Genomic DNA, 25,789 nt, shown 5'->3' with positions numbered 1-25,789 from the left:
AGGACATTCTTCTAACCAAAGGTAAACATATACTTTTAGGACTTGAGTCTACTTGTAACCAGAACTTTTATTCTCCTGTAGTAATTGTCTCTGAGGCTTACTACCTCAGTCTGCTAACCTAGGCCTAGGTCTGGAAGCTTCTAGCCTCCATACAATCTTGCCTAGGCCTAGAATGTTTTCTCAGCCTCTGAGATTTGCTGCTGAATAATCTCACCCATTCCTAGTTCTTTCCGATCTCTGGCTGGTTCAATTCAGCTGATCTGGCTCAAACTCCTCTCCCAGCTGACTGATTCAATCTGGTTTTTTTTTTTTTTCCCTCTCTCTCGGCCTGTCCTGAATTGCTCTGCTTGACCAGATACTAACTTTGGAAATCTGTTCTGATTTTCTAGCTCCTTCTCATTCTGTCTTCTCTAGTGTTTAGCTTGTTCTTGCTCTGCGACCTGTCTCTCTACAACTCTCCTTGTAAAACTGCCTCTTTCCTTCCTCCCCGTCTCTGCACTGACCCCTCAAGTAGCATCCCTTTCCCCTCTCTCCATGTGAGAGTTAGGAATATCCTATTCATCTTTCTGATTCATCACTTTTTCTGCCTCTCAACTAGACATCACTTTCAAGCACAGGTGTTTCCTTCTACAAACTATACCTGCATTGTTTGGGATGGGTTTGCCCTAAGGACCTGTCTGTATTCCAGCCAGAGGAATTAAAAGTGTGTGCTAAGAACACTAGAAACATAGGATTTTTTTTCAGTAAATAGCACAATCTTTGGGTTCACAGTATGATCAAATACCCTGCAACATCTAGTAAGACTCGGAAGTTAACTTGAAAATTCCAAACAAAGCCCATTCATTGTTTTTAAATGTCCCAGGACTCTGAGAACAAAGGCGACCACTCGAAGGTTCGAATCTACACTTCCCCGTGCATGATTCAGGAGCATCAGGAGACCCTGAAGCGACTGTCTGAAGTCTGGCAAAAGGTTTCTGAGCAGGATGACCTAATCCAGGAGCTTCGGAATAAACTGGCCTGCAGCAACTCTTTGGTACAAGCCTCATTTTGCAACACTGTCCTACCAGACTCCCCGTAGAGCCGTGAGGAAGGGAGAAGGGAGAGAGTCACCTAATCTCTTTAGCCAAGACTCCTCAAATGTCACATAAATTTGACCCTGCCTCGTGATCATATTTTTGGGGGGGTGTGGCATGTGTCCTACTGTATTCAATTCAATATTCTAAAGAGATACAGGGAACACAAATTTTGTGTTCCTTAATTTTCCTTGAAGTATTTATACTTTCACCCACTCCACAAGAAACTTCCTTAGCCATCGCTCTTGGCCACTGGTAAATTAGATGTGTTTCCCATAGCCTTCCCTAAGCCTTCTTCCTAAAGCAGACCTTATGAAGCATGGAAGTTCAGAAAGGATCCAAAGTGAGGCCACTGACAGTGTAATTCCCTCTCTATCCCAAGCCCACAGGAAAGGCACTGTGTAGTTATGTTTGTGGTTATGCCACTAATCTATGCCACAGGGAAGAGCCCACTGCAAAACCAAGTGTGTGTGCGTTACTGATCGCTCACCCTGACTGGCCTGCGACCTCTTACAGGTTCTGGAGCGTGAGGAGGCTTTGATCAAATTACAAGCTGAATTTGCTTCCTACACAGCCACCCACAGGCATCCCCCTACCTCCTCAGAAGACTGTGAAGACATCACAAAGGTGGGGTTCCTTTGCTTCTCCGTGGGATTAGACTTGAGGGAGATTGCTTCTGGGTTTCTCTGGTTGATTTTTTTTTTTATTTTGATAGTATGTATTTCTGTATTTGTGTTATCTTGGCCAGCCCTGCCAAAATGATACTGTGGATAACGTACTCCAGCCCAAAGACAGTGTCAACGTTAGATAGACTGTAGAACTCACCCACCTTCTAATCCACTTCTAAGGTTTCATCCCGGCATAATAGTACTCCTGTTGGCTTGACAGATTCATACTCTACAAACATTATGTCTAGAGATGAAAAGATGGGAAAAGTTATCAATGCAAACCCATTGGTCTTTTTCTAAGTCTGTAACTTCAAAGCAATATCAAAACTTGGCCTAAGGAAATGACTCAGCACTTAAGAGCTCTCACGTTACAAAGGACCCAAGTTCAGTTCCCAGCACCTATATGAGACGGCTCATAATCTCCATCCAGTAACTTCAGCTACAGGAGCGTAACCCCCATGGGCACTGGTACCCACATGCACTTACCCCCACACAAACTCACATGTATAAGCGTAAAATATTTTTAGAAGAGTTATCACCCAGGGCAGTGGTGGTGCACACCTTTAATCCCAGCATTTGGGAGGCAGAGACAGACAGAGTGGCAGAGAGAAAGAATAACTATGTATTACTTTTCTCATTGCTGTGACCAAATACCTGGCCAGGCACACCTTAAGGGGAGAAAGGTCTATTTTGGCCCACACTTTGAGAATGCAGCCATGTGTCCTCGTATCAGTGAGTCCTGGTGGCAGGAGCATGGGGTGGCTGGCCACATTTTATACACAGTTGGGAAGCAGAGAGAGATGGATGTCGGTGCCCAGCTTGCTCTCTCCTTTGCATTCACTCCAGGACCCCAGCCCAACATTCCCAGTGGGTCTGCCGTCTTCTTCACTGAACCTTTCTGAAAGCACTCTCATAGACATGCCCAGAGGTTTGTAAATCTTGTCAAGCTGACATAAAGATCAGCCATAACAACTTTTCTCCCACCATTTCGTATTTCCTACCCAAAACTCTGCCCACCTCCCCGTCCAGATGTGTTGTCTGCACATTAGCTTCTCCCAGAAACCTCCTCTTCCCACTGTTGGCGTGGGCTGCTCTAAGTCTTTGAACCCCTACAGTACCCACACAAGGTCACTGGGTGACTTCCATGCATTTTTCCAGCTGTTACCTCTGTCTTTTTTTTTTAAGATTTTATTTATTTTATGTATATGATGAGTACGCTGTAGCTGTCTTCAGACACCTCAGAAGAGGGTATCAGATCTCATTACAGATGGTTGTGAGCCACCATGTGGTTGCTGGGAATTGAACTCAGAACCTCTGGAAGAGCAGTCAGTGCTCTTAACTGGTGAGCCATCTCTCCAGCCCCTGTCACCTCTGTCTTTATGCTGTAGCTCTCCCTACTGACTTAAAAATCACCTAACAATTCCCTCAGCATGCTGGATGCCAGGCAGTCCATTCCAGGCCTCAGCCCCATGCTCTGGCTCCTCGGCACTGGGAAGGCAATGCCTTCTTTGGAATGAAAGGAAATATTTGAAGAATCTGCCCCCACCACAATGGGATGGACAAGAGCGCTTCATCTCTTCCCACCCTTGCTCCACTGCTCCCAAGCTGACCCCTCAAGCCTCCTCTCGAGTCCCCATCTAGTTCCTTGACCGTGGCCCATCAGTCCTCATACCAAAGCTCTCCCGTAGGTATTCCAGCATCCCGTCCCCAACCCTTCTCCAGTAAGTTCCTATATGGAGATCCCCTTCCCAATAAGGTCAACCCACCATCCTATTCACAAAGGCGGCCCTCGCCCTTCTACCACACCCTGTGCACACCACCATGCTCGCTTTGCTCTGAGGTATTTTCCATAGCCCTCACCGACCTCTGGTCAGCTCTGTAGGTCACTATTATCAACACTGTCCCTCACTGCTAAAGACCAGCTTCCCCCAGCAAGGATGTGGGTCGGTGTTCTATGCCCCACTCTCCCTGGTACCTAGGATGGTTCCTAGCTGGAAATTCCAGCTAGATATTGTTGCCAGGATGACATTTTGTGTGAGCATGGTAAGTCATCTTTTCCCTCTTAAAATGAGTTATTTTAAATGTCTGTCAGATTGAGATGTAATGGATAAAAACACGTTGGTGGTTAGTATATCCACAAGATTAGGTAACAGTTACACTACTGTCCGAGTCCAGAAGATTTTCGTCACCCCCGAGGAACACCAACCGCTCACTGGCCTCCTGATACTCTCTCTTCTCTGGTGTTTGTCCCCATGAGGTTGTACTATAGACATTTTGCCTTTGAGAAAGCAACCTCCCAATAGTTAAAAGAGACAGTTGAGTCAAAAGTGTTTGCTCATGCAAGCACAGGTGCCTGGCTTTGACACCAAGCACTCATACGGAAAAACGGAGTATGAAGTTACATGTCTGATCTCAGAGCTGAGGAAGCAAGAGACAGATCCTGTAGCCAAGTGGGTGAGACTCAGTGAGAGACACTGTCTTAAATAAATAAATAAATAAATAAATAAATAAATAAATAAATAAAATGGAGAATGATTGAGGAAGATACCGGAAATCAACCTCTGGCACCTGCGTGCAAACACATGCCTGTACACACATGTACACACTAAAGAAATAGAAAACATGGAAGGAAAGAAGGAAGGAAGGAAGGAAGGAAGGAAGGAAGGAAGGAAGGAAGGAGGGAGGGAGGAAGGGAGGGAAGGAGGGAGGGAGAAAGGAGTTTGATTCCCTTGACCTCTCATCCTGCTCTGCTCCCTTCCAACACTTAGATCCTAAAGCACCTGCAAGAGCAGAAAGACAGCCAGTGCCTGCACGTGGAAGAGTACCAGAACCTTGTGAAGGACCTGCGCACAGAGCTGGAAGCCGTGTCAGAGCAGAAGAAAAAGATCATGAAGGGTAAAACAGGACTGTGAGGCATAGCTGGGAAGCCGGAGGGCACCCGGCCTCTGATGGGTAAGCAGTGCTGTCTTACCCACACTAGACATGATGAAGCTGGAACTTGACCTCCACGGGCTACGGGAGGAGACATCATCTGTCATTGAGAAGAAAGACAAGGAGACTGTCTTCCTGCAGTACCGGCTGCAAGATCTGCAGCAACAGTACACAGAGTCACAGAAGCTGTCCCTAAAGAAGGACAAGGTGAGCCAGCCCTCCGTGGGTCCTGATTGGAACAGCCAAGGAGGCAAGTGTGAAGCCACTCTTGGCCAGGAGCTTCTCTGCCTCATGTAGTTACCATAGAGACCAAGGACTCTTCCAGCCAGGCATCACTCACAGAACTTCTTTGGCATTTCTAATAGCAAGTGAGAACAGGATGTGAAGCTGAGCATGGTGGTGTGCATGCCTGCAATCCCAGCATTTGGGAGGCTGGGGCAGGAAGATTACAAGTTCAAAGCCAGCCTAGGCTCCATAATGATTCCCTGTGTCAAAAACAAATCACATGCATGCACACACAAAAATTCACAATTGCCTTTTGCATATATAAATCGGGGCATATGGAATGTTAGTGGAGCTATGTGGTAGCCTGTGAGGTCTATCGTTACTGTTATAAACCTGTTCCTGGAAAAGCTGAGAACCAGTTGCCAAGAACGGGAAGATTTTTTGAAACCAGTACAAGCCTCGATGGTCAGCACAATCCAAACCCTGTACTTTCCTCAGCACTATGAAAAATAATAGTTAATTTTTTTCATCATTAAAACCTCTTGTATTAAAATAAGGCTGAAGCCCACCAGGCAAAATAGAAGCATCCAGGAAAGTGGAGCAAAAAAAAAAAAAAAGGAGTCTATACCTGCATTCATTCAGCACTCTTGAGTGCTTACAACATGCTAAACATAGTTCTACACACTGACACATACACCACGAAACATGCTACCACCCTATCCTCACAGCACTCATACCATGTTGCACAGGCAGATGGGTACCACCGAGTCACAAAATTAACATGTTAACCCTGAAAGAGCTGCAGTGGAGACTGACAAATCCCTGAAACAGCTTGGTGACTGTTGTATTGGGTTGTAATGGAGAACCTCTCTGATAAGTCAACACTGGGCAGAGATTGGAACACAGGGACAGAACTACCAGGGCTAATACTCTGAGAGAGAGCTGAAGGCAGGGGTCTTAAGGAATAACAGTCCAGACAGAGGGCACAGCAGGTACAAAGACCCTCCAGGTCCAGGAGGCTAGCTGAAGCTGAGATTAGCCTGTGGGTTCCTGGTTGCAAAGCCAGACAGGTAACCTAAGTAGGACCAAATCATGAGCCTCCTGGGATGTGGCTATAAAGACTTGGACCTTTTTCTAAGTAAGAATGGAGCCAGCAGAGAGTTTTGAACATAGGTAGCTCCGGCTGGCACTCTGAAAGTTCACATCTGGCTGCTTCAGTAAAAATAGCCTGAGGAAACCCAAAATGGTAGCAAGGAGCCCTGGTAGAAGCTTCTTGGGACATCCCAGCACTGCATGCAGGTGGCGTGCAAAGATTCCATAGAACTTGTAACGGGACCAATAGCTGGTACTTGGGCCTCTCCCAGCATCCCTTCTTTGTCATCCTCAGTTGCTCCAAGACAAGGATGAGAGGCTGCAAGAGCTGGAGAAGAAACTGGCACAGATGCAGAACACCCTCAAAGAAAAAGAGGTGGAGACAGAGAAGCTACAGGATACAACAAAAGAACTGGACGCAAACCTCCAAGAAGTGAAGCAGAGCACATCCAAAGTAGACGTTGAAGGTCTGCGGGCCGAGATCCAGAAGCTGAAGGAGAGTCTCGAGGAAGCCAGAGAGCAGCTGAAGGTGTCAGGTGAGACCCAGGCTCACACTGCCACACCACTCTTCCAACCCTCTCTCGCCACACCCCCAAGGCTTCTTCATCTTGAAGCTCCCAGCAGTTCCTTCAACTCTCCTGAACTCTTGTCTCTAAACCCAGAACCCCTCTGAAGCCCCTGCTATAGCCTCCTAGTCCCACCATTTCCTCAGCCACCTCAGATGAATGAATGCCCCAGAGGACAGGGCTCTGCATTCGCTTCCTGACAGAACATTCTGGCTCTGTGTTCACCACGCATCCTGTCTCTCGCTCCCTCTCCCTTGTTTTCAATCCTACCCACTCCTTTTAGCTTCCAAACACACTCTGTTCTGTAGCATGTGCTCGCTTCTCTGAGGAGACTGCTTTCTCCGCTCGCCAATCTTTTCTCACCTTGGGTACAGGGTTTCTTCGGGATGATGACAATGTTTTTCAGAGCGGTTTTGGTTTGTTTTCGGTTTTTTTTTTGTTGTTGTTTTGTTTTTTTGGTTTTTCGAGACAGGGTTTCTCTTTATAGTCCAGGCTGTCCTGGAACTCACTCTGTAGACCAGGCTGGCCTTGAACTCGGAAATCCGCCTGCCTCTGCCTCCCAAATGCTGAGATTAAAGCCATGCGCCACCACCGCCCGGCTGTTTTCGTTTTTTCAAGACAGAGTTTCTCTGTGTAACAGTCCTGCCTGTCTTAGAATTGTCTTTGAAGACCAGACTGGGCTCAAACTCACAAAGATCTGCCTGCCTCTGCCTCCAGAATGCCAGGACTAAAGGCGTGCACCACCACACCTGGCACAGGGACACTGTTCTTATCTTGATAGTTATACAACCTTGAGAGCTCATAAAACTCACTGCACTAGGCACTCTAAAGAGGTACAGCCAATGCTAAGTGAATTGGTTATCCATGTAAATAGAAGATCCAGAGCCCGACTCCTCTCTCCCTAGCTCTGCCCTGACAGCATTAGCCACCCATACTCATCTCTTGGCTTTGAAGACTTACCCCTCAGCCTGACCCAGACTTCACACATATTTCCTTGTCTCCACGCCCTGACCAGAGTCCTCCATCCCGCCAGGCGCCGCCTCCATCCTCTCTGGATCCATAGTCATTCTTTAAAGAGACTTTGTGATCAGAAACTTTGCAGCTGTGATCAGCCCTGCCTTGGAAGGACGGCATCTCCTCCGCACCCCATGGCCCCCTCAGCTCTTCCAAACTGGAAATAATCTCTTCTGTGCTTGGGTTTGGTTTTTTTTTAAATCTTCCTGACCCCTTTTTACAAAACAGATGATTCCTTCTTCACTGACACCATCTTTCTTCCTAGTATCCCAGACCAGGACACTTCAAGAAAAGAATGGGCAGACTGTGTTTAAGCAAGAGTAGGGTGAGGGAACACACTCAACCAAAATAAATAAATAAATAAATAAATAAATAAATAAATCCCCAATGACAACTCAACCAGGCCACTTCCCTCAGTGGAGGCAGGGGGATGGAAGGGTATTGCTGGAAGTCTTCTCCAATCAAATACATTCCTGTTTGTCTGTCTTTATTTATTTGAGACAGAGTCATGCTATTTGGCTATTTGGTCTAGAACGTACTGTGTAGACCAGGTTGGTTCCCTAAAGCTCTTCCTGCCTCTGCCTCCAATTTACACCACCAAGCCCAACTTGCACTGTGATTTTCCTAACATGATCTTTTCCCCTACACTGGGTCTCTGGTTGCTGCTTTGAGTCTAAGCATTTCTCTCAGGCTGTCAATCTTCTGATCGTCCTCCGATCTATCTACCTTCTTGCTCGGCTGCAGCCAACCATCCCTCCCATTTTCCATGCCAGCTCAACTAATCCTCCCTCTCCTGCAAGCAAGCTTTTCACAACATGTGTGTTCCAATAATCCCCTCCCTAGAACAGATTCTTCCTCCTCCTAAGTCTGAATCAGCTTCTCTCCCTCCACTCAAGTCCATTCCCAGCTGTCACGGCTGAGTCCATTATGGGCAGGGTGAGTTTAACATGGCAGAGTTCTCAGGCCAGGTTGTATCTTGGTGGTAGAACATGTGCTTTGCATGTGTTTGGTCCCCAGCACCAAAAAACTAAATCAATAAATAACATTCTGTATTTCGATGGGTAATCATAGTACTTACCAGACTAAACTCCTTGAGGACTGGGATTTGTCCCTAATCCCAGGATGATACAGGAGATACAGTTTTAGCAATTCGTTTCATTTTAGTCAGGGAAGAATCCATGGCTAAAGGTTAGTTGAAGACAGACAGAAGGTAGCAGAATTCCTGATGGCATCAGGCGAGGGGAGTGAAGACAGGCTGAGAACTGAAGTATGTCACAGAATAAAAATCTTTAATGAGTCCTGACAAGCATTCAACATGCTTCCTCTCACACGGAGCCCTCCTTGGCTTCTTCAGATCAGAATCTAACCCAGTGTAAGGAGGAAGCCCACCTATCTGCAAGCAACCTAGAGGATGCTCACCGGAAAATCGAGAACTGCCTTCTCCAGGACAAGCGGAAGGACGATGTCATTAAGGATCTGCAGAGCCAGGTACAGAAGCTGCAGAAGGAGTCTTTGGAAACTGAAGAGGAACGAAAACACAACAGGTACCCCAACCCCAGCCCTGGCCCCAGCCCCATCCCCAGTCTCTGAACCATAGGTTGGCAGCTGCCCAGAAGGAGGGTAGTGAGATGGCAGGCCCTAGGGTGGGACCATCTCCACAGCCCATCCCCACAGGCCCTGAAGCTCCTCCTATGATCGCCTTGCTGTAGGCAACAGTTGCAGGAACTGAGCTCAGAACTCAGTGAAGGCCAGAGAAGGCTTTCGAATGCAGAGAAGGAAAAGTTGCTACTTCAGAAGACACTGAACGAAGATGAACAAAAAATAAACGAGCTGCTTCATAGTTCCAAAGTTTCTGAGCAGAAGGTGAGAGAGCAGGCAGGCAGCCTGTCCCGCCTGAGGCCACGTAGTTCAGTCTTTAGAATGTTCCAGAGTCTGTGTTAGACTGCTATGCCAGCCACTTAGGAGCTAGTTCCCATGGCCAACAGTAAGTGTTTTCAAAGACTCTGTTTAAAAATAACCAGAGGGCAATGCAGATCACATTGTCACATTGGTTACTTGGCTATAAAATGGCATGACCAAGAAACTTATTTGGGTTTATGTTGCATTGGGTTCGAGTCCATCATGGTGGGGCAGGGGGGGAGCAGGGAGGAGGGTTTGGTAAGACATGTTGGCTGGAACAGGATGATTTGAGGTTTCAACATGAACCACAAGTACAACCCAGAAATAGGATAAGGTCTTAAATTCTCAAAGCCCATTCCCAGTGACGTACTTCCTCCAACAAGGCTACACCTCCTAACCTTCCCCTGAGAACAGTGCCCACAACTGGGAACAATGCAGGAACCTATGAAGGCCCTTCTCATTCAAACCACCAGGACTGGCTCATTCATCTGCTTGCTTGCAGTAAATGCTCGCCCTCCTGACCTAGATCCCCAGCTCTTCTGATGATCGCAAGGCCGCCTCTGTCCATCAGTTCAAAGTCTCTGATCCCCAATGCATCCCTTTTGTGCTTCCTTTGCTTTTTATTCAAAGAAGTTTATATGGAAAGAGTTGCTCAAGTGGGCAAGAAGGTCGCCGTTATAGCAGCTGGACCCATACATAAATTGGTTTAGTTGTTTACAGAGCATTAAAGCAAATGTTCTGACCACACTTGCTGAGAAGTGTGTAGAACTGTCCCCTCCTTTGTGTAGAACTGTCTGGATTTCTTTCCCCAAATATAATAGTATGGAAACTGTCTTCCCCACCACCTCCCACCCCCAACCCCCCCATCCCACCCCCACCCCCGCACCCTTTCAGCAAAGGGAGCTAGCAAACTCCATAAGGAAGCTAGAAGAGGAACTTCAGGAGATAAAAGGGCTCTTGGAGGAGAAACGAGAGCAACTGAAGAAGAGCAAGGAACAGGAAAAGGCACTGGAGGGAGAGATCGAGGCTTTGCGACAAGAAGCGAAAAGGAAAGAGAAGATGGTGAGAATTAGAGAGAGGACCTGGGAAGACCAGACCGTGGATGCGGGGCCAAGAGGGTGGCAGCCAGACAGCCGAGGAGCTCAGAGGTCTCCAGAGGATGCAGAGAAGGGGACCAGTTGAGAGGAGAGGAGGAGAGCTCAGGAGCTACAGGGCAGAGGAAGGGAGGGAAGGGCAGGAGCCACAGGGCAGAGGAGGGGAGGGAAGGGGAGGAGCCACAGGGCAGTGGAGGGGAGGGAAGAGGAGGAGCCACAGGGCAGAGGAGGGGAGGGAAGGGGAGGAGCCACAGGGCAGAGGAGGGGAGGGAAGTGGGGGAAGGAGTTTCAGATTAACCCCTATCCGGGGATCGGGGTGGGCTTCACTGTTTAATGGGAGAGCAGGCAAAGGAACATTTGAGGAAGCTGGAAGAGGAGAAGGAGAACCTCCAGACGGAATTGAACTCCTGCTCTTCACACCTGGACTCCTTGCTCAACAAATACAACAACTCCCAGAAAGTCATCCAAGAGCTCAACATGGAGGTGAGTAGAAACAGCTCCAAAGAGGGGACCCTCCTCTCTCTGCCTTCACTGACTACAGGCACGCAGGCCCTGACAGCTCATCTCATGGCTTTTAACAGGTGAGGGAGGTGGCTATGGACCCTCATATCCAAGGCGGGGGACGGGGGGTGTGGGTGGGGGGAGCTTCTTCCGTAAGTAATAGATTTCTTTTTGTACATGGGGAACCCTGCCCCAAACTACCTGAAATGTTCCACCAAATCTTCCAACGTTACAAATTAGACAAAGAACTCTGAATTCGTTGTTTGGAACTACTTAAGAGGGAACATTCTCAAACCTAATTGGAAAGCATCAAAAAAGTGCTGGACGAGGGCATTTGATTCCGACTCTCGATTCGTTATGCAGATGAAAGGCATGGAGGTGTGACATCTTCTAGGAGCTGCGCTTGAATTCGCTCATTGTCTCATTTTCTTTGCGATCTACCCTCCTCCGTCTGCTTCCCTCTTAACAGAGTATATATTACTGTGATCCCTCATTTACAAAGGAGAGAAAGGCCGAATCCCAGGGCCACTAATTAGTAAGTGATGGGATGTGCCAGTGTTTGAACCTGGATCATCCAACTTTGACGCACGCCCTTTTTCTCCAGCACACACGGTGATGCTTTCCCCAGCGGAATATATTATACCTTTCTGGACAAGAAAAAAAAAATACATAGTACTTAGAAGACCAGTCTCTTGAGCTATAAATGAAAACCCAGGCCTCTCTTTCATAATACAAAAAGATCCAAAATCGCAGGACTACTCTAAGCTTAAATTGAACACTTCCCAGCAGCACTTTGTGACCCATGGTGGTAACAAAGAAGTCACATGTCTGAGTGATGTCACCACCAGCCATATCTTGCCCCTGAGAACTGAGGAACTGACCTTGTACTTGTAAATACTAACTAGTTTTGAGTTTACATAGTGTACAGCCCAGGTATTCTTCCATATTTGCTCCTTCAGAAGACAAGACTCCAGGAAGTAAGAGCACCAATATTGGAATCCCTTTTCTCCAAAAGTAAAAAGAGATCTGGTTGTTTTGTTCTGTTTTGCTTTGCTGTTTGGTTTTGTTTTTGTTTTGTTTTTAGTGTGTGAGCATTTTCAACTTTTTTTTATGCTCAACTTTTGAAAAGGCATTTTGCATCGATGGGATAGGTCGACTGAATCAATAGCAGCCATTAGAGGTGGGCTTAAGTTTGCTTCCTAAATATGTACTTCCTTTAATCGATATTCTATATTCTATTTGGAATTTTTGCTATCTGAAAAACAAGGAAATATGTAGTAAGAACATTTGCATTTATTTGACTGTCTCATGTGTCCCCAACTGTACTTTATAAGCTTTAATCTTGATATAAAACCTCATTCATTTGTATATAGTAATTCTATGAACATCTCAGTAAGATCGCTTCTAAGTTATAGTCGTCTTTCCATTTATTCTCACAAAGTGTGTGCTTGCGTACATGCTATACTGTGCTAGGGATCAAGCCCCGGGCCTTTCGTACACTAGGCCAATGAATCCATTTATTTCGAGGCAGGGTCTCACTAGCCCAGGCTGTCCCTCAAATTCATGGTCCTCCCACCTCTACCTCCTGCATGCTGGGATTCAAGGCATGCTCCACACCGTCCAGCCCACGAGTTATTTTTAGTAAGATAATTAAATCATTTGTGAACAGCACAGTCCCCGAAGTATTTCTCTGTGATATTTATCTTTGTTTTATTTGTCTTGTCTTATCACATTGGACGGTGTCTTCAGTACGATGACGGGCTGCAGTTCTAGCAGGCACCTCGTTCTTTGCTCTTAATGCCAATGCAGCCACTTCAGTACAGTGCACCCGATGGGCGTGGTACAGCCTTTATCAACTTCCTTCAGTGCCTCAGTTACTAAGAGGTTTGTCAGTACAGGTGTTGAATTGTGTCAAGTGCCTACTTCTTTTTTTTTTTTAAACTTTATTTATTTATTTATTATAAGTACACTGTAGCTGTCTTCAGACACCCCACAAGAGGGCATCAGATCTCATTGCAGATGGTTGTGAGCCACCATGTGGTTGCTGGGATTTGAACTCATGACCTCTGGAAGAGCAGTCAGTGCTCTTAACCACTGAGCCATCTCACCAGCCCAAGTGCCTTCTTCTTACTGCCAAGATGATACCACCTTTCTCCTCAACTCAATACTCTAGCTGAAATAATCACAGTCATGCCTCCTCTTTGTGTTTCTAGTTTGACTCCTGTTGAGTGTATCACGTGTCTCTCTTACATACTTAAAGAAATCTTACATACTTAAAGAATCTTAATCTCTTACATACTTAAAGAAATACATACTTAAAGAAATCTAAGAAATGAAATGAGGCCAGTGTAGTTAAGAAATTGTGAGCTGTATTTTTAAGAACAATGGAAAGCCATTGAGGGGATTTCCTCAAAGGGATGAGACACCCGGAACTCTGACTGTTGCATGGAAATGTGTTGGGCAAGAGGGAAGCGTAGCTATGAGGGAGACCCGTTAGGAGGATGTGGAGATCAGAGTCGTACTAGAGAAGACTGGCTGAGGGACAGACCATGGGACAAAGCCTGGAATCGAGGATGGCTGAGTGGCTACTCATCCTTAAAGTCTCCCTTCTGCCTCCAGACTTAGAAACAGATCTCTGTCCTGAACTTAAAGTCTACGAGGAGAGAGGAGACGACCCACCATTCATGGTGCTTCACATCCATGTGATGTCGATACACTACAAAGCCTGTTTATACCGTGTCATCTCATTTGGTCATCCCAAACCACGTGGAAGACTTGATAGGTCCCCAGCCTGTGAAGAAAGGATTGGGGGGGCCTGAGAAATAAGCAACAGTACCTGGATCTCAACCCACATTTTGTGATTCCACGTCTCAACTGCCTTTAACCACTCTGGTCTACTGGTTGCCAAGTTTAGGATGCAGAGTTGTTTTAAATATACTTCTGTCAAAGTTGTGTTCAGTAAGGACCCCCTTGCACCATAAGATATTTGAATCTCTAACTAGACAGTGTAACTTTTCATTTGACCAAAACCTTAAGGTTTATTATACGACCGTTGTGTGGCTATTCTGTGTTGGGCTCTGCGGTTCAACAAGGAGGCAGAAATGACAGAAATACAAACAGAGCTGGGTAGGTGGAATGCTGTATCATATCTATGATCTAGTTTTGGGTTCTATATATGCGTGTGTACAGGTGCACACAGGTATTTGTGAATATACATGCGTGTGTATGTGGAGACCAGAGGCAACTTCAGGTAATTCCTTATCCGTCCTCTCTCTCTCTCTCTCTTTTCTGAGACAAGGTCTCACAGTGACCTAGAAATCAACAAATAGTCTAGTCTGCTTGGCCTGTGAATCCCAAGGATTTACTTGTCTCAATCTCCCCAGGACTGGGATTAATTATAAGTATACTGTCATACCCAGCATCATTTTTTAAAAATGTTACATATATGTATGGTTTGTCTACATGTATGTCTATGTACTACATGCATGCAATGCCTGCAGAGGCCAGAGAAGGCATTGTATCCCCCAGAACTGGTGTTACAGATGGTTGTAAGCCACCATGTGAGAACCAGGAATTGAACTTGGGTCTTCCCTGGATCATCTCTCCAGCCCTGAGACCCATCTTTTTAAAACAGGTTCTATGAATCTAACTCAAGTCCTTGAAAGCACTGTATGGACTGAGCTATCTCCCCTAGCCCAGACAGATGACACCTTTGCATCTGTGAAACATATTTCGTGTATTTAGCAGGTCCCAGTGCTTTTTTTTTTTTTTTTTTTAAATATTGGCGATATGGTAGCCATAAAGAGAAATGTAGCTGGGGAGATACAGGGCAGCTTAGAAGGAGCTCTGCACTTCATATCGGTGAGGTGGAGACGTAAGCATGAACGTCAACAGCTATGGCCGAGAGCCCAACTCTCCTTTACCTCCTACAGTCACCATCTGCGCATGCCTGGGACAGCCTTGATAGTGATGTTCTTATTCCCTAAAGATAGCCCGCCAGAAAGACTCCATCATGATTCTGCAGACACAGCTGGATTCAGCTATACAGAAAGAGAAGAACTGCTTCCAGAACATGGTTAGTAAAGACACTTACGAGGATCTCTTGCGGAAGTCGGGCACCTGCCAGGACGACCTGACACAGGCCCTGGAGAAGGTGAGGCCACGCCTACTCTCTGCCAAGGAAGTATTCAAAGAAATTCGGGAGCTATGAGTGGACAGGAGTCAATTTCTTATATGACTTGACAGTCCTCGGTGCTTTTTAACCCTTGCCTGGGCAGGGCTGTCTGCCCATTGAAGGCCTACATTCTCTTAGTTTTATATGTAGTTGTCCTCATATTTGTTGTAGGGTGGCAGAGATGGTGGTAATATCTAACCAGTCTTCCCACTTACTGGTGATTCACAGACAGGGTTTTTCCCAAAGTCTGGGTTGTTAGGGGAATCTCTGCCCCCGCTCTGGTGGTCATGTCTACAGATCAGTGGATCAGAGTAGAAAACTAGAGTGAGAAAGGATGAAAGACTGGGAAGGGAGGTGTAGAAAGCCACCTGCTATCCCTCCCCTTCCCTCTGGACCGCCTGCAACCTGACCATGGGCACCACCACAGAGAAGGCCTGGAACCTTCTATACTAAACACTCAGCAGAGAAGACCAAGGTTCTCTGGAGGCCACTCTAATCCACTCTGTTTTTGCGGAAAGCTCACTCATGCAACCTCCGAGACATATAGCCTGCAGCGCAGCTTGCAACAGACCCAGGAGAGGAAAGCGCAGCTGGAAGATGAGATCGCGGCTTACGAGGAGAGGATGAAAAAGCTCAATATGGAGTTAAAAAAACTGCAGGGCTTCCAACAGCAGAGTGAGCTAGAGGTGAGCGGCCGAGGTGGAGGGGGCGCTCGGGCTCCCTTCCTATTACAGGTCCGCAAGGTCACCTTTGGCAGGCAGAATTATTTAGCACTCAGCCATACCCTTTGGCTGCTGGGTTCACTCCACCTTCTCTGCTTCTGGAATGACGGGCAGGCAGGAAGATCAGAGCGAGGGCGCCCTCTGCTGGTCACTGGAAATAAAAGGCACACCGCCCACCCCACCCCACCCCACCCCCAAGCAATTCTTCCAGGGTAGAGAGGGTACTCTTCTCCTTGCCTGGACCTGCCCCTGCCCACTCCCCTCACTTTGCACTCCTGAACAGGTGCACAACTTTGACAAGAAACTGGAGGAGATGAGTAACCAGGTGTTGCAGTGGCAGAGGCAGCACCAGAGTGACCTTAAGATGCTGGCAGCTAAGGAGACACAGCTCCGGGAATTCCAGGAGGAAATGGCTGCCCTGAAAGAAAGCCTTCTTGCAGATGAGAAGGAGGTGGGCACTGTTTGGATTCTGTCACTTCCTATCCACCCCTCCTGACTGGGCAGTTTTTGTGGATGCCAGGAACAAGGTACACACATGCACACACACGCATACACATACACTGTGAACACACATGTGTACATGTGTGCACACACACACAAACATGAATGCGTCATTCAGCAAGGAGCAATCTCGATACTTCTGGGTTATCCCTAACCAAGACAAAGGCTTGTCCCAGCAAAAGACATCAGTTTCCACTCATGCCCCCCCACCTCCCCTCCCCAGTTTGCTGCCCTCTGTGCATGCCCTGCCAGATTTTGCCATCCAAGTGGTTAAGCAGCTTTCTAGACAAGCCACACATCCAGGAACCAGAGCAGGGCCATGTCTGGGGACATCTTGGGTGGCCACAGGGCCCTTGCTCAAATTAAACAGAAGCATCTCTTCTTCCTGGTTCTTTTCTTCCATTTGCTGTGATGTTGGCTCAGAACACTACTGTTTTCGAACAAGTCACTTCACTGACATTAGCCTGAGAGTCATTGCTATAAGTGTATATGTCTGCCAGGAATGACACATCCTCAGAGGTGTCACCACTATGAGGACCACACGTCCTGCATGTAGCAACTCTGGCCTCAGATTGGAAAAATCAGCAGAGTTGATTTTTTTTTCTTTTCTCACAAAGAAGAATCCATATTTGGGGGAGGGAGGTAGCAGTTGGTGTTCTCATATCTTATAGTCTTGTTTTCTTCTCGTATGCAAAGCCAACCCCCCTGCCTTCAAAGCCAGCGCCCAAAGAGACCTATAGGCACCACCGGGATAACGACCAGATTATAAACAACGTGGAGCAATGGGCAAAGGAGCAGAAGTAAGTCTTTGAGACAGAAGTAGGGTGGGTCCCAAGGCCAGGAAGAACTGAGAACCACAGTGACAAGTCAGTCACACGTGTCTGCCCGAGAACTCACTCACACACAGGAACTGAGAATCAGACAAAGGGGTCTCATCCCTTCAGGCCATCTTGCAAAGCCTGCAGCATAGCAACAGAGTAGCATCCGATGCAGGGCCCGTTTCCATAGCAACAGAGTAGCATCCAATGCAGGGCCCGTTTCCATGAGGTACAAGCTTCCTCTTCCCAAGTTGGGGGTCCAACTTCACGTGGAACCCACTCCCTTGCAGACTAATGAATCAGCTGACTGTGAGTCCTTAGTGACTGGCAAGGCTCTCCCTCCAGGGAAGAGGTGATTGATGTGAGGGCCAAGGAACCAACAGAAACCCTGCCAGGAAGACCCAGTGCCCATCGGTCAGCAGATCTAGGGAAGAGTCATTCCTCCCCTGTGTGTTTTGTTACAGGATTGCCAATGAGAAGTTGGGCAACAAGCTACGAGAACAGGTTAAATACATCGCCAAGCTGACTGGCGAGAAGGAGTAAGTCATCCTCCCCGGACGGTTGCCTCTTGGGAGCACCCCTGGTTGATTGACATTCTGTATGGGGACTAACTCCCAGGGAAAAAAACAAAGATCAGATAGACCCTGAGAGCTGAAACAGTTGCTTTGTAACACTGGCATGTCACTTGACTACACTGGACCTTTAATTCCCTCCCTCAATGGTACAATAAAGTGAGGGACTGCCCGAATTCCTCCACTCACCTCCTGTGGGTTTCAGAGGCTGAGGGCATTAAGAAAGGAATGAGCAGTGACAGACAGGCTGTGTGTAGGGACTAAGTGATTGGAACAGAGGTCCATGAACGAATGCACAAGGAAGCCATGGTTCTCCGGTAGAACAATTCAAGGCAAGAAATCCAGGTTGAAGGTTCCTCTGCTTTACCAGCCCCCCAGGAAACCAAGACCCCTGTACATAGGGTTCTGCTCTCCCCGTGAGCCTGCTTCACCGCCTGGTCAATGGTTTGTCCACTGGAAGTGAGGCATGGGCGTGTAGGGAATTTGAGAACAGAGGTGAAGAAATGAGTGTCTAAAAGTAGAATCCTGGAGGTGGTGAGGTTCAGGCGGTGACGTGGCCTAGGATAGAGATTCCCAGGCTTTTTCCAGAGAACATAGAGACTACCATGTTTGACATTTCAGGAAGGTCTGGAGAGGGTTTGCATGTGGCAACACTGGCTGAAGCAGCAGTTGTCTCAAGCTCTGTTGTGAAGGCTGAGAGTGTCGGTATGTCTGACACCTGGAACCCATTTGTGGCTCCTGGGAGCAAGCTCCATCCCGGGCTTTTCCCTTACGTTGGATAATGGGTTGAAAGGGAGAACAGAACCACTGCGAATGGAGAGTAAGAAACCAAGGCCAGGTGGTTGTAGGGTGGGCTGTTTGGAATGTAGGGGACACACATACAATGGTGGTAGAGAAGGGTCCATACTAATCCTGCCTAGGGACACATGGACTGGGGAACTACAGAAGAAAGGGCCAGTTTTTCAGAGAGCAAGTAGATAAAGCGTGTGACCAGAGATGAGGCTGAGGAGCCGTCCTGTCACGTGATTGCTCTAAAAAGGACCAGGACACTCTCCAAAGGAGGGAAACGCATTTTATGAAAAGATTTAGCTAAAATAATAGTTGTCATAATCTCAAAGGCCCCTTACCCAGTGACACAGGCCACCGTAAGTTCAAGGCCTGCCCTAGGCGATTGATCCAGTTTCAAGACAAGACTGGGCAATTTAGTAAGACCTCGTCTCAAAAATTAAAAATTGGAAAAAAGCGCCGGGGACATAGTCTAGTGGTAGAACACTACCAGTGCATCTGTAAAATGGGAAGAAAAAATTGGCCATGTTCTCAACAGAGCCAGAAACCCTGTACTTTCTCCTCTTCAAAAAGGGGAAGATCTAGAGTGTTGGCTTTAATGAGAGTGCTTCCCAGACAAAGCTCTGGGCATCCAAAGTGAGAAGTGGCCAGAGTAGCCTTCTGGTTCTTCTATCCGATTTCCATCATTTGTCAAACTGAATCCTTCCAAAACAGGCTTAATTGTCCCCATCAAAAGTATAAATGAGAGGCCTGGAGCTGGCAGGGTGGTCCTCTGCCTGGGTCTTCCTCACTGAGCTGGCAGAGTGATCCTCTGCCTGGGTCTTCCTCACGCTCAGGTCTAAGCTGCTTCAATGGGACACAGGGCATATGTAAGAACCCAGCTCTAAAAAGGTAGGCCCTCCTTCCCCCTCCCCTGTGACTCTGCCTGCCTGCCTCACCTCCCTCTCCTTCCTACAGCCACCTCCACAATGTCATGGTCCATCTGCAGCAAGAGAACAAAAAGCTGAAGAATGAGATAGAAGAGAAGAAGCAGAAGGCCGGCAACACGAGGATCTGTCCCAAGGTCCTAGGCCCATGCAAACTGGAGCTGGTCCAAAAGGGGAAGCTGTGCAGTCCGCTGGGCTGGAGAGGGATGTGCCAGGACCCGTCACCGAAAATGGACCTCACCAAGTATATTGGGTTACCTCACTGCTCAGGTGCCTGCACTATAAGCTCTTTAGACTACCGTAAGGTCTCCTTTCTTTGTCCCATGAACCAAAACAACAATAATGGTTGTTTTTTTTTTTTTTTAAGATAATTGGGTTAGAAGTCATAAAGAAAGAAAAAAAAACAGGTTACTACTTAGCTTGCCTCGGGCCAGTGGTCAGTCCTCACAACATCTGTAGTGTCCCTTAGATCTGAGAATGTTGGGAATACACAGGTACCTCGAATCTCAGATCTCTCCCGCCCCCTGACTCAGTCCTGATATGGGGTGTAGGGAAAAGAGGGAAAGAAGAGACTTCTACCTCCTGTTATGTGGCTGGAAACCTCCCAAGAGCACCCCAGCCCTCCACTCAGCCTGGGCTCTGCCTCTGGCTCATTCCATGACACCCCAATGTTACCCTACAATGGGGCTGCCTAGCCATGAGGCTGGTCCTAAAGGAGGTGCTCACTCAGTTAAAAGGTCTCATTTCTTCCCTGTATCCCCAGGCTCCTCCTACTGCTAGAATTGGCTCTTCGCCCTAAGCATCACTTCGACACACTCTCGGAGGACAGTGAGTTCCCACCCCTCTTTCTTGACCGGAACCAGCTCCTACAGTCGTCCATCAAGGCCCCTGCCTAGTTTGCAAGATGTTAGTGCTTGACTGAGTTTTGTCTACTTCCTGAAGTCGAATTCTTAGTACCCCACTCTCCCCAGACTCTGGGCCCAGACTCTGAAATAAAGATACAAACAACAAAGCCTCCAAGAGCGCCTGGAGTCTCTGAGGTGTCTTCCCAGCAGCCCACTCATTGCTGTGTTTTCCGCACGCATGTCAAAACATGTTGGTCTCTTTACTTCTGTAGGAGAAACCATGTTCCCAAAGTAAGCCACTAAGTTACCTGGATTAGGTTTTAAGCCAACAAGAAGAGTAGTGCCTTTTTCTTCCCCTATGTCTCTGTCTGGAATTTTAAATAGAAAAAGGAAATCTAGAAACACTTTTTTTCTTCACCCCAAAAAAGAGAAACAGTTCTAGGACCCAAAAGAAAGTGCTAGAAATAAGTGATGTGTTTTCCAAGTGGCGGGGGTAGGGCACGCCATCTGTTTCCTCCCTGGCTGCCATATCACATCCCTCCTTTTAACAAGTTTACTTTTCTCCCCAGCCAGGACAATACAAGTAAAATTCCATTATAACAAACTCCAAGGACAGCTAAACTATTTTATTGTGGTAGGATTTTGTTAAGCGGAGTACATGTCTGGAATTTATATTTCCAGTCTATAGGAAATAGAGACAAATAGCTACCAGGGTAAAATAAGAAATGGAAGAGCTTGCATTTCTGAGAGGGTGGGAAGAGGGGAGGAAGAAGCCCATTGGTGGGCAATGACTCAAATACTCTCACCTCCCTCCCCAGTCAAATCAAGGCCAAGAAAACTCTGTTAATCATGGTTTCAACCTCACCAGAGTGCAGAAAGCCTCAGTTCCAACAAGCAGAGAGACATGGGGTACTGAGAAGCTCTGGAAACTTCTCTCATGGTGTTTGATGTCCGTCTGCTTAAGTGCTTCTAACTTTGTCTCCCTACTTGGCTTTAGAATAGCTTTTATTTCCTAGAGAAAAGTAGAAATACCTGGAAAAGAGGAACACCTGATCCCAGTGAGACCTACATCCTAGTCTTAGCTACAGCCCATTTATTCAAACACAAGTTCAATATCCTTGAAGTCTGCAGTCCAGTCTTCTAAAAAGGTAGGCTTATCTCCATAACTCATGAAGAGGTTTCATCCACATTGGCCAAAATTGCAACCTCCAGATACTGTGAATGTAACTCAGTCGTCCAAAGCTGTCTTTCACTTTCTCTGGGGATGATTAAAGTAGATGAAAGCAGAAGTGGCTTGTGGGAAACAAGTTGATGGGAATGTTCTACTATTTCACCCAGTCAGCTAGCTGCCAAAGCTCAGGCTGGAAGAAGACCAGGGTAGGCAGAACGAACAGACTGTGAGAACACAGCAAAAAGGGGAAGCCAAGTGCTAATCCTTAAGAAGTAACCACAGAAGCCAGTCTCTTCGAAGCTATTTAGTAGCTGATACTAGAAAGAAACAGTTGTGGCAATCCATCTTTAAATTTTTAAAATTCAACAAAAGTGGGGCTAGAAGGAAACTGCTTCTGCATGATAAAAGGTTCATAGGACCCGGGCAGTATTTTGTGCTCACCAGGGAGACAGAGACAGACATATCTCTGAGTTCAAAGCCAGCCTGGTCTACAGAGCAAGTTCCAGGAGAACTAGGGCTACATGGAGAAACCCTGTCTTGAAAAACAAACAAAACAAAACCCAAAAAACTCCCTATGAAAAGCCCACGGCTTCCTGCTCAAAGCTAATAGATTACCTCTGAGGTTAAGAACAAGACAAAGACGCCCACTTTTCCTCTTGGGCCCCTGGTGTTTAACACAGTACCAGTAGTTGCAGCCAGAGTGCTTAGGCAGGGAGAAGAAATAAAAGATACCCAAATTGAAAAAAGGTCTGATGAGATGGCTCAGCAGGTGTAGTGGTTTAAATCAAGAACTTCCCCCATAGGCTCGGATATTTAGACACTTGGCCTCCTGTTGCTGGCACTGCTTGAGGAGGGTTTAGGAGGCACAACACGCTGGAGAAAGTCACGTGGGGTGGGCTTTGAAGATTAGTAACCATCCCACTTCCTGCTAGCATTTAAAGATAACGGCCTCAGCTTCCTGTTCCTGCCACCATGCCGACCAGTTGCTGTATGTTTCCACTCCACTCCGAAGGTCTCCTGCCCCTCAGACTCTCTCTTCTTTAAGTTGCCTTGGTCATGGTATTTTTATCATGGTAACAGAACAGAAACCGATATAATTGCAGGTTAAGGTGCTTCCTGAGCCAACCTGGATACCTGAATCCCAGCCCCAGAACCCATGTAAACATGCTGGATATGGTGGCACGCACCTGTGAGCCCATCACTCCTACAAGATGGAAGGCAGAGAAAGAATCACCAAGAACATTCATGGGCCACCCTGGCGTATGCAGCAGGGCAGAACAAGACTCTGCCTTAGTAAGGTGACTGGGGAGAACAGCCAATTAACTCTGTTCACAGATCATATTTTATATCTGTGCTGGGAAGGTAGCCGGTCAGTACAGTGCTTCCTGAGCAAGCACAAGGCCCTGGGGTCAACACCACTTAAACATGTATGATAACCCACACCTGCAATCCCAGCACCCAAGAGGCAGAAGGAGAAAGATCAGGAATCCAAAATCATCTTTGATTACATAACAAGTCTCAGAACAGGCTGGGACACACACAACCCTGTCTCAAAAAGGGAAAAAAACAAAACAAAAACAAAACATCCTATGCATAAAAAAGAAAACAACTGCTTTAGTAAACCAACTCAATAAAATAGCAGGATAAAAGGTAATAGAAAACACATTTTTATATACTACTAATAAACAATCTAGAAAAGAAATTTAAAAAACAATCCCACTTATTACAGAATCAAATGCATCAGGCATGGAGGTGCACAACTGTAACCCTAACTAACATTCAGAAGGCTGAGGTAGGATCACAAGTTCAAGGCCAGGCTAGAAAACAAGACAAAAAAAAAAAAAAATTGGAGTTTTGTGCTTCCAGAACGTTGTGCTGGCTAGTTCTTACGTCAACTTGATGCAGGCTACAGTCATTTCTGAAGAGGGACCCTCAGTTGAGAAAATACCCTACACATAGGCCCCGGAACAAACCTGTGGGTCATTTTCTTGATGATCTATGTGGTGGAGCCCACCCCTGGGCTGGTGGTCCTGGGTATATAAGAAAACAGGCCAAGCAAGCCACGAGGAGCAAGCCAGTAAGCAGCACCCCTCCAAGGCCTCTGCATCAGCTCCTGCCTCCAAGTTCCTGCCCTGACTTCTCTGCATGACAGACAGTTAAGCTGTAAGATGAAATAAACCTTTTGTTCCTTTTTCGAGTTGCTTTTGGTCATAGTGTTTTATCAGAGCAAAAGGAACCCTATTAACAGAGTAAACAACTGATATAACTATAAAACAGACATAAATAGAAATGGTCCATGTTCATGGGCTGAAAACCTTAATATTGATCTACTGATACTACACAAATGGATTTATAGATTTGGTACAACTTGTATCAAAATTCCAATGATGTCCTTTGCAGACATGGAAAAACCCATGCTAAAATTCACATATGATTTCAAGGGAACTCAAAATGATCATAAAAAGGGCGAATAAAGCCGGAGAACTCATGGTCTGATGCCAAAAATCGTTTTAAATGTTTCTTTTATGTGTATGGATATATTGCCTATATGCCACATGTGTGTCTGCCAGAAGTGGGGAGGGGTTATAAATGGTTGTGAGTAATCGTGGATACTGGAGATCAAACCTGGGTTCTCTGCAAGAACAGCCCATGTGCTTCTCCCTTGAACCATCAAAGCCACCACGGTCTTGTCATCAACAGTCCTATTGACAATGGAACTGTACAGAAAGCCAGAATAAAACACCTTGCAGATATGGCCACATGATTTTTGACAAGGGCAGCAAGACCGTTCGATGGGGAAAGGGGCAGTCTTCACCAATGGGTACTGGGAAGAGTGGGTAGCAATATGCAGATGAGTGAAAGAACTTTATTTCATAGCACATATAAAATCATGTCAACCACAAAGGATAACCTCAGATAACTGAGAACAAAGCACCTGGCCCCAGGCAGGGCCGTTTTATAGACTGCACAGACACCAGTGTCCCAGCTCCAGCAAGTCCAAAGCATTCGGAGCTCACTTCAGGCTCCTATGTCTAAACAGAGACCACAGAACGTTTTTAGAAATGTTTCTGTCCACTAGAAAGAGAATCGGCTATCACCAGAGGAAGCTGGGAGGAGCTGCTGGTAAGGCTGCCCTAAACGGAAAGTATCTGTACTCATACAAAAGCTTTGTTAAAGGCAGGTCCAGAGTAAATCTCAGACAGGCGCTTTAACACCGAGTCACCGAGTCACCGTTGGGCAGACCCACAGGAGGCTGTCCACGCATCTCATGGCACCTATGTCCTTAGCCAGGTGTTCCTTACTTTTAAATTAAGTTGCAGGGGACCCATAGCATGTGTATATCCTGTTTTTCTTATCCAGAGGAGCAAGTAAAGAGGTTTCTGCCCATGGTCTCAGCTCAATTGTTATAAACTACCCATCAGAACTTCATTCTTCCCAGTTCACTGTATGCTAAGTCTGAACCTGTAAACGGGGCCCCTATCCAGCCATCTTCTCTGGGCATCTAGATACCCTCTCTTAGCCTTCTCATCCAGGGCCAAGATTAGGTTTCCTAAGCAAGCAGCTGGAAGTCTCTAGATAGCATACATGTCTTAAAGAAGCTAGTCCATTCCCTCCCACCCGGCAACGCCCTATCCCTGGGAAAGCTAAACGAAGCCCCTGCTCCACTCCCTCCCGTTATGTAAGTTACAAGGCCTCATCACCGTCTCCCAGCCTCAGGAACAGCTGCTGTTCTCAGAGCGTGGCCTGTCCTGCGCTGGATGCCTTGAGCCATTCTCAAGTGTCTACACCTATGCTGGGTCCCAGTCAACGCTTCCCCAGGAATCCCGGCCTAGAGGCTAAGATGGTGGCTCAGTCGGTGAAGAGGTTGCCACACAAGAATGAAGACCTGAGTTCAGATCTCCAGCACCCAGGAAAAAAGCCAAACATGGTATCTTACACCTGTCGTCTCTGTGCAGGAGGGGCAGACACAGGTAGATCCCTGCAGCCTGCTAGCCAGTCTAGCAAAATTGAATTCCAAGTTCAGTGAGAAAAACTATCTCAAAAAATGAGGTGGAGAGCAAGTAAGGAAGACACCCACGATCACCCTCTGACCTCCTCCATGTGCCATGTGCACACACACACACACACACATATACACAAAAGCACCCGACCATGTGCACACACACATATACACAAAAGCACCCGACCATGTGCACACACACTCATGCCCA

General features: G+C 46.9%; 1 protein-coding gene across 2 annotated transcripts in view; it reads left to right on the top strand.

Annotated features, from left to right (window-relative positions):
- The window catches only part of Pmfbp1 (polyamine modulated factor 1 binding protein 1), a 43,221-nt gene extending 22,639 nt beyond the window's left edge, over nt 1–20,582 (top strand). Inside the window, exons 5-20 of one of the 2 annotated variants that reach the window (XM_028768739.1) lie at nt 863–1,033; nt 1,590–1,700; nt 4,510–4,636; nt 4,722–4,879; nt 6,285–6,525; nt 8,924–9,113; nt 9,279–9,432; nt 10,363–10,530; nt 10,908–11,045; nt 15,052–15,216; nt 15,756–15,923; nt 16,243–16,410; nt 17,157–17,260; nt 17,743–17,817; nt 19,594–19,832; nt 20,326–20,582. In XM_028768739.1, coding sequence (XP_028624572.1) covers nt 863–1,033; nt 1,590–1,700; nt 4,510–4,636; nt 4,722–4,879; nt 6,285–6,525; nt 8,924–9,113; nt 9,279–9,432; nt 10,363–10,530; nt 10,908–11,045; nt 15,052–15,216; nt 15,756–15,923; nt 16,243–16,410; nt 17,157–17,260; nt 17,743–17,817; nt 19,594–19,832; nt 20,326–20,342 — 2,394 coding nt within the window. In that variant the 3' untranslated portion in view covers nt 20,343–20,582. The remainder of the gene's footprint in view (nt 1–862; nt 1,034–1,589; nt 1,701–4,509; nt 4,637–4,721; nt 4,880–6,284; nt 6,526–8,923; nt 9,114–9,278; nt 9,433–10,362; nt 10,531–10,907; nt 11,046–15,051; nt 15,217–15,755; nt 15,924–16,242; nt 16,411–17,156; nt 17,261–17,742; nt 17,818–19,593; nt 19,833–20,325) is intronic. The other variant, XM_028768738.1, reaches the window with a different exon arrangement.
- Nucleotides 20,583–25,789: the final 5,207 nt, after the last annotated feature.

This window comes from Grammomys surdaster, unplaced genomic scaffold (assembly GCF_004785775.1).
Source record: "Grammomys surdaster isolate TR1022 unplaced genomic scaffold, NIH_TR_1.0 187, whole genome shotgun sequence".
Taxonomy (NCBI): domain Eukaryota; kingdom Metazoa; phylum Chordata; class Mammalia; order Rodentia; family Muridae; genus Grammomys; species Grammomys surdaster.
Note: the sequence above shows the minus strand (reverse complement) of the source record. Positions and strands in the feature narration are given on the sequence as shown.